Genomic DNA, 13,215 nt, shown 5'->3' with positions numbered 1-13,215 from the left:
GACAGCTAAGGAAACATCCCTGTGACTCTTCACAGGTCTCTTCTACATTTGGGATCACTGCTACAAAAAGAGCTGTTTACATCATCTCTCGTGGCCAACCTGAGAGAAGAGCAGGAAGGCTGGGATGTTCTTTTTCCTATCTTTCCCTTGACTTCCTCTATATCTTAGGGACGAATCACAGGACAGAACACAGAAATCAAATGGCTCTACAAAGCAGATTGGCCAGTTCAAGTCAAAACAGCCACTGAAAACACCCCAGATGCTGTCTGACAACAGCTGGACTGTCGGGGAGTCAGGTGAATGCAGACTGCTGGCCCTGGGCCGGAAGAGCACAGCCCAGACTGTCACATACCTTTCAGTGAAAGCTGATAGAGCATTTTATCCCCCTCACAGATGCACTGACAACTTGCAGCATCATCCATTGAGACGCTGTGAATTTTCAGGGTGTGTTTCTTCCCCACAATGTGCAGTTCATATTTTCCACTGGCCTTGAGCTCCTTCCCATCCTTCATCCACTCCACAGTAGCGCCTGTGTCTGAAAGCTCAGCCTGCAGTTTGGCTTCCTCACGCAGCCGAGCGCAGATCTTTTCTACATCTTTGCTCTTCTTGGTAAATCTCACTGCAGCACCTGTCAGGAGCAAAGGCCGCGTTATTTCAATTGATATCAGGCTAACGTGGTCAATGTTTGCTGCAACATCTCTGAAAAAGTATCACCTTCTGTTCCTGCACTCATCATTGTGTCAGTGCTGAGCAATTCAAGATATTTCATTTGGTCTTCTTGCAGGATTTACTAAGTAAAAATCAACCAAACATCTCCTTCTACTGATTAAGAATTCTCTAAACATGCTTCTGCAGAGGTTTCCACCCAATGACAAACAGGTCCTTCCATCATGAATGTTTATCTGTTCTATTTGGTCATGCAAAGCTGATTGATAGAGATATTATTGGAATGATTGCTCCCCTACTTCTAAACTATTCCAGTGCAATCAGAAAGGCTGTCTGAACCTGGAGCTGAAAGTACTGCTCTATGGTGATGCAGTGGTAAACCTGCTGACTGAATGCACTGGCCAAGAGCTGTGAACTGCAGACATTCATCAGCTGGCATGGAGCAATCTGGTTCACATACCAAGCAGCTGGGTAGACTGGCTTACCCTACTCTCAGTGCTATCATGTTTAGGTCATTACCAGGACTCACGTCAGTCCATGGGATGCAATTTCAGGTATTTGGTACAGTCAGTGAATGCCTGCAGCCCCAGTTCTAATCATCAGATCACAGCAACTCTGCCTTGACTGTAAGAGGAAAGGAGAAGGATCAAAGCAAATACCTCTCACTCTCATCTTGCTGCTGACATCAACATTTTTGGCAACAAATTTCACTTCTGCTCCATCATCGTTCTTGGTGATGTTCTTTATGATTAGGCTGGGAGTAGTTTGGGTTCTCTTGATGATGCAGGTCTCGCTTTCCTGTAAGACTTTACCATTGAGGTACCAAGTGCCGCAACACGTTGTTGTAAGGTCAATAGTAAACATGGCGTCCCCTCCAGGTACAGCTTCACCAGTTGTTAGGGGGGATTTCACAGCCAGGACTGGGTCTGAGGAAGAACAACATGTTTGTCTTAATGCTCTTTAGATGCAAGTCTGGTATCTCATTTAGAGATGGAAGTTTAAATCATAAGTACATTTCTACTTCTCCCTTTGCATGAGCCCTCAGTACAAAAAAGACATAGAGATTTTGGAAAGGGTCCAGAGGAGGGCCACGAAGATGATCAGGGGGCTGGAGCACCTCCCCTATGAGGACAGGCTGAGGGAGTTGAGTTTGTTCAGCCTGGAGAAGAGAAGGTTGCGGGGTGACCTCATTGCAGCCTTTCAGTACCTGAAGGGAACTTACTGCCCGGAGGGGAGTAAACTCTTGGAAAGGGCTGATAATAGCAGGACTAGGGGAAATGGTTTTAAGTTGAAGGAGGGAAGATTTAGGTTGGATGTTAGGGGGAAGTTCTTTACTAGAAGAGTGGTTAGGTCCTGGAACAGGCTGCCCAGGGAGGTTGTGGATGCCCCGTCCTTGGAGGTGTTCAAGACCAGGTTGGACGGGGCCATGGGCAACCTGATCTATGGGGTCTCTATGGGGATCTATGGGGTCTCTATAGGGATCTATGGGGTCTCTATGGGGATCTGTGGGGTCTATGGGGATCTATGGGGTCTCTATGGGGATCTATGGGGTCTATGGGGTCTCTATAGGGATCTATGGGGTCTATGGGGTCTCTATAGGAATCTATGGGGTCTCTATGGAGATCTATGGGGTCTTTGGGGTCTCTATGGGGATCTATGGGGTCTCTATGGGGATCTATGGGGTCTATGGGGATCTATGGGGATCTATGGGGTCTCTATGGGGATCTATGGGGTGTCTATGGGGATCTATGAGGTCTCCTGGGCAACCTGATCTAGTAAAGGTGTATGTTTGGTGGCCCTGCTAGGCAGGGGAGTTGGAACTACATGATCCTTGAGGTCCCTTCCAACCCAGGTCATTCTGTGATTCTGTGATTCTGTGATTCTGTGATTCTGTGATTCTGTGATTCTGTGATTCTGAACACCCACTGCTGTTACTGCTGCCACGGCTCAGCTCTACTTGTGATGTATTTATTGACCACTCAGAAGCCACAACAGCAAATCAGCAACAAGTACATTCGACTTTCCTGCCACAGGAACTGGTAAAAGGACTTCAAAAAGATGGAGAGCATTCGCTCACCGGGGTTGTACCTCTGCAGCACGCACTGAGGATGGCCAAGCTCAATAAAAGGACTCTGCATCTCATGTTTGTTTTGTTTTGTTTGTAATTGTTCATATATATATATTTATTTTAAGGTGCGTATTAAAAGTTTATATTCCGCAAACTACCTGGGTTTTTCCTTGCATCCTGTGACCACAGTGTCTGCTGACGGCACATCAGGCACTTCAAGCAGAAGTGCTTATTTCACAGTGGACTTTAGACATTTATCGTTCAACCTGGCAAGTGTGTAAAGTTGATCACGCTTCTGTCTCATTTCAGTCTCAATAGCTGAACTCTGAGCCAGACTTCAAATAAAAGCCTGTTAGAAGAGAGAGCAAACAAACTGATAATAATAGTGCTAGCAGATTCAATATACTAAATATATCTGGTGATAACTGGAAGAAGTATTTACTTTTAAATTATTTCTAATCAAAATTGCCTACGTCCCAAGCTGACCTCCCCGTCTGAATAATCCCATTATTTCAACATACCTCACATACTGGACGGTATCTTCCCTTGTTATGCAGAGTGCTGGGGTCAAAAAAGAAACCTCTGCTTAAAAATACAGCAGCAGGGAGCATGCAGCCCTTTCAACAGACAGGACCACTTTGAAGTTTAATACAGAAAATCTATTTGATATTTATTAAACTTAGTTTCTCCAGTTACAGTTTTGCATTGTACAAAGCATTTTAATGACACAGTAGTTAAAAAGATCTTTACAAATTGAAATGTGATACCCTTTTCTCCAAATATTTTAATTGCCATAAATTTGTTTAAAAATACACATTAAACGCATGTTTCAGACACTAAACTTTCTATAATCTCAATACCACAAAATACATAGAATATACTATACAGATGTGGAAAAAATCTAGTTAGTATATAATACTTTGCTCACCATTAGCAGCTTTATTACGTGAAATGCACATACTGACTTAGAAATCCTAATTTGAGCCCCAAAGTACCCTTTGAAATTTCAAATGTATTGCAACAAATAAAATCACAGTTGGTGTGTTTCTTTAGGTTTTGGTTGAAGACGGACGCCTAAATATTCCCATAGAAACAAAACGTAACACATGGACTCGTCATGTACAAAGTGTGAAACAGAGACATCCCATTAGTTACTAGCAGTACCTTTCTGTATGATTCACAAGGGCTTCATTTATAAGAGACAGGTGAAAAGTTACCTTCCCTCACCCACAAACCCTCCCCCCAAAAAACCCTTCTTCATCAAATAATAATTTCAATTAAGATAAAGGATTTTTAATAAATATATAAGCACTTTATCCTCCATATACAAAATTTCTTAAAACAATTTAAAAGGGGGACCAGATACAAATGTCAGGAACTGTGCTTGCAAAAGTCACGCCTGGTCCTTAGAGTTGAGTTTTCAGATGTGTAACATCAATGCAGCCGAAAAGAAGCGCTGCAGAAGTACTGTGCACCCAACAGCACCGATTCCCCGGGCTGCATATAAAAACCAAGTCGGGGAACACTGCATTCCAATTTGCCCGTATCAGCTCCAATAGCAAACGCAGAGAGGTATGACAGGAGTAGGTACGTTTCCATTAAGTTTCCAGATGAAATTAAAACTTTTACATAAAGATGGCCTATATAAACCCTAACGCTGTAACACAGCGTTTCAAATTGTTCAGTATAGTGTATTCGATTGAAACTCAGCTGAGATCGGCAGAGAGCAAAGAACTAATGCTGTCGATAGCTGATCTAGCAACGACCAGAGCTCGTATTGAGAGAAAAATGTACTTATTACATTGCTAAGCCCTCCCTCCCTGCCTCCCCCCACCCCCAATACCGCTGCTTTCAAATGGCATCATGGCATCAGAAACCAATTCCTTGAAAAGTAATGGAGTTTGACATACATCACGATTCCCTGATTGATTGATTGCTTTTAGGTAACTTTCACACTGTGGAGATTTGCCTCCTGGAACAGCTCTGTATTTGTCTGAGTTGGCCACCAAAAGCTTTGGCTAGTCTTCACACTTCAAGATATCCAGCATTAACATACAGGTTTCCATAACACTGTTTCATTAGATGGAATAATTTAAACCCTGACCAAAATTTTTGTCAGAAATCTAGAAATTTGGAAGTTGCTTACTCCCCAGTGGGTAATTCAAACTTGACTTGCTCAGGCCCTTAACATAAACGCTGCGGTGACAGTAAATATCTGTTAGGTAACTGAAATATTAAATACAGCAAAGGTAGTCTCTTTTTCCAATAGTTTCCCATTCTGGAAAACTACATCATTATCTGCCTACGGCTTTATTTTACTTGCCCCGGGCAAGCACATCATTCCCATAAAGTACTGACTCTGTATGTTGGGGCCATTCATAAATACATTTCAGGGCTTTTTTTTTTCTTCTTCTTTTCCTTTGTTATCACAGCAATCAAGCCTCAGCAATCTAAAGGAATATACATTGCACTCCTGTATAATATGCAAGATTTATCACCAGTAAGATGGTGACTCAGCACTCAATAAATAATATATCAATATAGTCAGTTGCACCATAATCTAAAAACAAGTATAACATATACTTTGGACAGACTGGTTTCATATATATATACATATATATTAAAAGACACATACAATACAAATTGCATACTGCCATCAAAAGCCAAGAAGAGCCATTCACACGCTCTACTTTATGGCTAATAGTTTCAAATCAAAATAAAAGTATCGGGCTGTTTTACTCTGGTGTCCTGAAGATTTGTTTATAAGTATAAATGGTTGCACCTTACCATCTAGGAACCTGCAAGTTTCACAGCAAATCCAAATAATAGTGATATCTGAGCAAGCCTAGTCTGATTAAGCCATTTTTAAGATTCACCAACTGGGACCACGTTCGGTAAGGGAATTAAGATCTCAGTGTTGATATGTGCTTAAGATCCAATCGTCTAGGGAATCGTTGAGGAAGCTGGGAGTGAGGGATCCCCTCCTCAGCCACCAGCGCAGCCTGCCTTAGTGCTGACGCTGTCTGCATTTCCACTGCTGTTGTGTAGAGGTTAACAAAAGGACAGAGTTGGACTGTTAGTCTGCATCGTGGCACCGGGATGGAAGCATATTCAGTATTTGCATTTTTTTAATTGCTATGAAATCTGACAAAGTACACAACTTCTGTCTTAGAAACAATGGTAAAGCCCAAATCAGATATGCTTTTGGGAGCGTGAAATTTAAGTGTCTCTGATTGAAATAGCTACAGATGAGTAAGGCATTTTTCAAATAACAAGACCACTGTGTATCTCCCATACAGACAGAAAACCTGGGCAGCACTCCAGGGAATGTTTCCCTGTGACGGATTCTGTCAGCCATTTCAGGTCCACATTTTAACACAATGTAAGAAGTCTTTCAGTTACCCAAAGACCCATTGACCTGGGGACAAGCAAAACATTTTTGTAAGAGACAACTGCGTGTAACACCAAAAGGTATTTGTGGGACTCTAAGGAAATAAAAAGAGAAAATAAATTCCCAGAGATGAGACCATTCCTGCTTACAGTCATGGTCACGGTGCACAAAGGAGCAAGCTGGAAGCAGCCGCACCGGCCGGTGCAGCACTACACAAAAAAAAACAACTATGAATGCAACTCCTACAAAGGTATTTTTTATATAGCGTCAAAAGAGTGCTAGGCACTTTAGAGTATTAAAGGAAAAATTAGTTGACAGTGTCCTATTAACCAGAATGCAGAGTCTGAGGGTACAGAGTTTTGTCCCTAACAGCAAACACGAAAAGAATGCGATCTTGCACAGTGATTTAATAAAAAGGATGCTCCAACCAACAGACCTGATCAGTGATTCAGCTCTAATGGGAAAAGTCACAGGTCCGCTAACCAAACACATGTTGGTTCGTATGTAGCAAAGCTCTTCTGGAAGTACAAAACACGCTGGAACACAAAGGAAGCTCTACGAATATGCAGCTACCTTTTAGTAGGTTACTCATTTCAAAACTTCTAAACTCTTAAAGCCCATAGGACATACTGCAGTACTAAGTAGCGTAGAATTCTATTCCTTCTTTCGAGGTTGCCATGATTTTGGCACTTAACCACGACGACACAAAACTTTAGTGCAATATTTTTTCCTGAACGTGCACGTTCATCTCTGGTACAGAACTAAGGGTTAAATGGGAGATAAAACAAAGCAGCATTCCACAATCGCACTCTAAAGTATTCAGAGCTTGACTCTTTAGAAGACCACTGCAATGAGAAGTCAGTTTGCATGACAGACACTGGTACTTTTGAAAAAGAAATGGAATTTTACCCAAGTACTGCAGAAGACCACTGCATACAGTACACCTGGTCCTGCTGTAAAACATCTTGTAAACAGTTCATAAAATCTTCATCTAAAAGTAAGGCATAAGGCACACCAGACATGTTAGGGGCACTAAGCAATACTGAAAGCAGTAGCATTTTAAACCTTTGACTCAGACAAGCACCACATGTAGAAAGGTACTTTGGTTTTGAGAGCAGTCGACCGCAACTCCACAAACTGTTTCTGTTACACCAACTCGCTTCCCTCTCAAATGAATATTCTGCTCCATCAAATGCATCAAACACGAATGGGACCTTCATTAACATGGGGTAAATACAAGTTTTAAATCCATTCTGCATCAAAACGATTAGACAACTTCCCTGTAATAGCAGGTGTGCTCCCCCACCCCACAATGGCTGTTGCACTGTCATGCTGTAGTGTCCATTAACCACCAGACATTTTTTCAGGCAGAAAAAAAAATGGACCTCCGTCTCTACTTAAGATTCCTGATTTTCCAGTCAATGAGAAAGTTGCAAATGGCAGTTCTGGTAGGAATTTAACTACTGTTGGTTTTTTTCACCACAAAACTGCTGATTTTGCAAGTGTCAAAAAATGACAAACAAAATGCGTTTTAAATGAAGAGAGATTAAAAAAAAAGCACAAGATTGTCCATTTCAGAAACCTTTCCTATATGCCTTTCCTATCAGACCGAAGTTCATTCCTACACCATTACTCTGATATTACATTGAATGCAAATTGTTTCATGATTTGCTATAGTGTTAACCAATGGTTTGAAACTGCCTTGAAAGCAACCCAAGTCAGAACCAGCTAAATATTTTTCAATATAAATTTCTTTAAAATTCATTTAAATGAAGTATTTTAATACGTAGAAGAGTATCTGGAATTTTTTCTATTTAGTACAAATTCTGCAATAATAAAACTCTAGCTGTCATTTATTAGTTGATCATAGGCATTAGGCATGAAAAGTATGGTGTTTCTACACGTTAGAACCTATCAATCCTAATTCCTTTTACAGGTTCTACCACCACAAGACATTACAGAGTAACAAAGCTCACAGAGTACTTAAATAAAGTGTCTATGTTTAATTTTTCCTAAGTACTTGGAAGGGTAAAATTTAGGGAAGAAACAGCTAAAAACTACCCAAAAACTGGGCTTTTCAAAATTAAAATTAAAAAAATTAAAATAAATAGGATTTAAACCGACTATTTACGTATTGTGATGGGAATTCCAATGACTGATCCATCCATGATAGATTAGCCAAGCTACACCTTTATATGTCGCAAATTTAAAAATATTTAAATAACTTAAAAAGGGAATACTGAAGGAGTTCATTAACAAGATCGTTTTGGGTTAAAACACAAAACACAAATCAAGATGGGAGACATGTGAAAGCATTCTTTGTTTTTAGTTTCAACTAAGCAGTGTGTTATGGCAGTCTTCCTTATTGACATGACACAGTGTTGTGGAGATAAATCAGAGGCAGCGAGAAAAATGTGTTCAATTTTCCATTCCTTCAGTTCGAAGTATCACTTGGCATCCAGGCGCAACCAGTGTAGTCCCTGACGGGTGTAACGCACTAGGTCTGTCATGATGCTCGAGTTAAAAACCAGAGGGCCCATAGCTTTATCCAGTTCGGCAAAGAACTCTAAAACAACAGAAACACAAATTAGGCACAGTCGTTCTCATTGGCTGCCGTAAGTGAAATATTGCTCTCCCTAAAAGAACACCACCTCAGCACAAACATTGCAGATCAAGGCAAAAGAAATGAAAGATGGCTGAAGATGGCAGAAGAAAGAGAAAGAGATCCTTTCTAAGCCCATTTCTTTACTGTTTTGCAGAAGGTAAGCATAATTACACTGCGGCCTAACTGTTACAAAGCATTCTTGGCCTTCTCCCTCGAATGTGTATATTCACTCCAGGATTTCAGAAAAGGAAATGCACCAAGTTCTACTTCCTAAAGAGAAAAACTTGCAGGAAATGCAAGACTTATTTATTTATTTTAAGCATAGCTGGTAGGAAATGTTAGATCTCCAACACCACCTGACAACCAGGACAGCCAGCCCAGAGCATCGCTGTCACCAAAGGAATTACTTTCCATCTTTCTTTTACAAAGGACCCAATTATTTATCATTATGCACTGTTAACTCCAAAATTGAAAACCTGTTAGAATTTAACACAATGTATACATCTTAGGTTACAACTTGCCTTTGCCTACCCTTACCTTTCTGTTCTTTAGACAGCTGTTCAGCTTGGTCCCAAATTTCAGTGGCATAGAGGAAGTTGGATGTAACTTGGACGTATCTGGCTGCCATCTGATGGATCCTCTGGGGGATCGTCACCGAAGACCCACTCCCTGAAGGGTTGGCTGCCCCAGAGGAGTAATTTCCTGAATTCCCTGGAGACAGCTTTGGAGAGACTGGAGACGGCATACCAACAGGCTTGCTGCTTATCCAAAGGAAAACATTACATTGTAAAACACGCACACAGATATGTCAGGTGTGTCATGCAAATGTCTTCCTACAGCTCAGAACATGGGATGCTAAGGCACTCCTACTTCACACACTGAGAACTCAGGACTGGCCCTAAAACAAGTGAGCTTTTGAAAACCTCTCATGTTCCTCCAGCTCCTGTATTTTAGCCTCACAGCCAAATCAACATGCAGCATCTTTCAATCAAATCTGTTGTTTAAATAAATTGAACCTCACATAGTAATAATGAAAAAATTAAAGCAAGGCAATTATACTGCTGTTGTATTTTCAAATAACATGATGCATATCTGAAATGCCCTCCTAAAATTCTGGTTTTTGTTTTGTTTTGATAGAGTAATCTATAAAAAGTCTGTTGTCAGGTTTCAAGAACAGAAGTAAACTGCTGTACCATGGAAGAGCTTACTGTGAAAGCACTTGTAGCCATCTGGGCTACAAGTGCATCACTGCAGCACTAATAAAGCTATTGTTTTGAGAGCAAAAGCATTACATAAAACAACAAACCACTGAGACAAGTGACCTGTGTGTTAAGGACACACTGAGAAGTTTTTTGTTCATTCCTCCCAACAAGGAGTTGCCTGAGAATATCTCTGTACAGCACATTTCTCAACCTCTTATCAGAACACTTACCTGAACAAAGGGATCAAAATCTAGACCTTAGAACAATTAGAAATTAGAACAAAAACAACAGAAGCTCAAGAAAGTAAAAGCTGCTCTTTGAGCACCTCAAACACACAGTTTATGTAAAGAATGAGCTATAAACATAGAAATACAGGTAAACTTTTACTACCTACCTTCCCATAGCAGGTGACGGTGCTTGAGAATTATTATAGGAATTCTGTTGGGAAAAAGTAAACGTATGTTTATACCTCAGCTAATTATATTTTATCTGGTTGTTTAATTGCTCATTTCTGAACATGAGTTCTCATGGCTTTTCTTTTAAGCATATAATAATATCAAAATATCCTAAATAATATCAAAGTACTTTCAAAATTGGGAAAAGCATCCATTTCACTGATGACTAAGACACAAATCAGCAAAGTTTTAACTTTGTTATATCAACAACAAAATTAAAATTCTCTTTGAAGCCAACTAAATTTACTAAAAGCTGCACCAAAATATTAATAGGAAGCTATCATTAGGACCAATGGGTTGATGACATCATAGTCATGCTGTATCCTCCCAGCTTTAAACTGCTCAGCTTGAATGTACTTTCAAGGTCCATTCCTAAATTAGGGCATACTGGAAGTTCACGTGCAGCAATCTGAATACCAGGCAGAGGAATTTTAAGTAATGTAGAGCTTCAATTTGATTAGTTTTTTAATATTTGAAGAAAATATATATCCAATTACCTTCAGATGTTCAGTCAGAGTTTTAGAATATTTCAATGCACTTTCCTTTTTCAGTTTGAAAAGCCTTAGGTATAGTAGAGATTGGCACCGAAGACTAACCAAAGACAGAACAACAAAACATTTCCAGTTAAAGTCAAGCTTATCACAACATACCAAAAGTCAAAAATGGAGTACCCATGTTTTTAAAAGCTTTTCTCTCCCAACACTAAACAGCCAACTGTCAAACTGTAACTAGACAAAGTCCCACACCACCTTTACTTCTCAAGAAAGTAAAGAACAGTTTTGTGCCTTAAGCTGAAACTAGGTTGCAGTGACTTTACTGATACAGCCTTCACTTTTTTCTCATGTCAGGACACACTGAATCTGGTGCATGCTGCTATAGTCCCCCCTCCCTTTTCCACCTGACACAGTCAGCTTTGTTCAACTGCTTGCTGCAGCCATTTAATTAGTCCAGAAGGCAAATGACAATTCTTAACAGCCATTTCAAGTTTTGCCATATCACTGTGTGAACACACAGCAAAGACCCCAAACCCTCCTTCTGCTACTCCTCCCAAATCCAATAGATAATTTCCTTTCCAAGAAAGTTTCAAAACAGAACTGGAAATTCATTCAAATGAGTAAAGCAGTGTGCTCTGATTATGTTATTTTACTAAAATTAAAGCCAAGACCAGACAACAGTTTGCTTGTTAATGTAATCTCAAAGTTTCCCGAAGCATTTAGGTCACAGCCCAACATCAGCTGACCATGCAACCAACTCAACAGTAGTCTGTTATTTTGGAACACTATAATTTACAAAGAGAGCAAATGAAGAGCTCAGTTCATCAACAGTAACTTTATCAAAACACTAAGGATAATGAAATTCACAAAGGCACCTCTATCATTTTTAGCCATATTAACAACTCCATTGCATGCGACAAGTTACCAATGACATCGCGTTCTAAAATAAAGGCAGTAACTGACAGAACATTATGGAAGTCAAAGTTGAAGTCAGTCAGTCATTTTCTTAATAGCTGAAAGACTTTGCTGTTGTTAACAAGCCCTTACAGTAATCGATCTATAGCATCAATGGTACTGAACAGTCAAACAGAAAACTCCTATTTGGTTCAAAACACCTGAAAACTCAGTGTAAGACAGCATTTCACAGACTGAAATCCGTGTGTGTAATTAATCAGTGTGTAATATAAAGTTCAGGATACACGTACCAAAGCACTGCTAGCCTTTTGTCTGCAGCCGTAGCATCTGGTGCCAAGTAATTCTTCAGTTTCATAGTGTACCTATAAACAAATCACCAACAAGAAAACTATCAAGTAAATGAAACATTATACAATCATTTATCAGCCACCAAGTTCTTATGAAATTCAACTTTCAACTCCTTCACTGTTTCAGGTCTTTCCCTCAGACCCTAAACAGAACGTGGCTAGGCAATAATTGGAATAGTTCTGCTCTGCACATGTCACAAATTGTTAAGACATCACAAACTTTGGAATAAAGGATCTCAGCCCTCAAGAACACACTTGAAGCTTCAGTAACTGGAACAAAGTGGCTAGTGATCCGTTCTTAGTGCAGAGCAAGGGACTCCAAAAGTTAGTGGCAGAACATGAGTAAAATGCAGAAGCTTTGATTTCCAGCCCTCTTCCCCAACCATCTGAGTTCTGTGTGTGCTTTACAGCGCTTACTTGATTAATTCCACAGTTTCTGAATACATAGTGAACGGGGACTTGGATTCCTGAGCATTTTTCTCCAATGCATTCCCACACTCAATGAATGACACCACTGCATCTAGGTAGTACACAGCCTTCTCAAACCTGTCAGACTGAGAAGATTGGATAAAAAAAAATAAGGAAAATATTGAGAGGAAATACCAGAAAGTTCTAGTACAGACAGGCAGCAACACAGCACAAGCAGTAAACAAACTCCAGCATAATGTGCAAATACTGGATAAACATTGTAGATTTGCTTACCAATGCATCTGCATTATGTTTTAACTTCTTTGCTTGCTGTAAATAATGATTAGCTGAGTAAGTCCTACAATAGAAGACACATTTAAGGAGTCAGACCACCTACTCTGTACTTCCCTTTATGACAAAAGTTTGTTAATGTTACAGCTTTCACTTCATCCCCCTCTAACTCAAGTTACAATAACAGGAGGTACTGCATCACAATCCCATTTGGGTTCAAAAAATGAAGGCTCCTCTTTGCTACCAAAGACAACAACTGCTCACCATGGGCAAAGCAGACTCTGTTAAAAGAGAACAGGCAGCAGTGATATCCTGAAAGTGTGTGATGGATACATCAACACTTAAAAACAGGACAACCCTGGACTGTTTAGAT

The 13,215-nt window shown here is 40.1% G+C and overlaps 1 protein-coding gene across 3 annotated transcripts in view; it reads right to left on the bottom strand.

Moving 5' to 3' along the window:
• Nucleotides 1–3,378: 3,378 nt before the first annotated feature.
• LOC146755754 (AF4/FMR2 family member 4-like) overlaps nt 3,379–13,215 on the bottom strand; it is a 45,194-nt gene continuing 35,357 nt past the window's right edge. For all 3 annotated transcript variants that reach the window (XM_085525273.1, XM_085525272.1, XM_085525274.1), the window contains 7 exons: nt 12,846–12,909; nt 12,561–12,697; nt 12,087–12,158; nt 10,885–10,978; nt 10,327–10,370; nt 9,268–9,488; nt 3,379–8,691 (listed from right to left, as the gene is read on the bottom strand). In XM_085525273.1, the coding sequence (XP_085381399.1) occupies nt 8,573–8,691; nt 9,268–9,488; nt 10,327–10,370; nt 10,885–10,978; nt 12,087–12,158; nt 12,561–12,697; nt 12,846–12,909 (751 nt within the window). In that variant the 3' untranslated portion in view covers nt 3,379–8,572. The remainder of the gene's footprint in view (nt 8,692–9,267; nt 9,489–10,326; nt 10,371–10,884; nt 10,979–12,086; nt 12,159–12,560; nt 12,698–12,845; nt 12,910–13,215) is intronic.

This window comes from Coturnix japonica, chromosome 30, assembly GCF_054131305.1.
Source record: "Coturnix japonica strain WE chromosome 30, WE-NBRP24, whole genome shotgun sequence".
Classification (NCBI taxonomy): Eukaryota; Metazoa; Chordata; class Aves; order Galliformes; family Phasianidae; genus Coturnix; species Coturnix japonica.
This window is presented reverse-complemented; position numbering and strand designations above follow the sequence as displayed.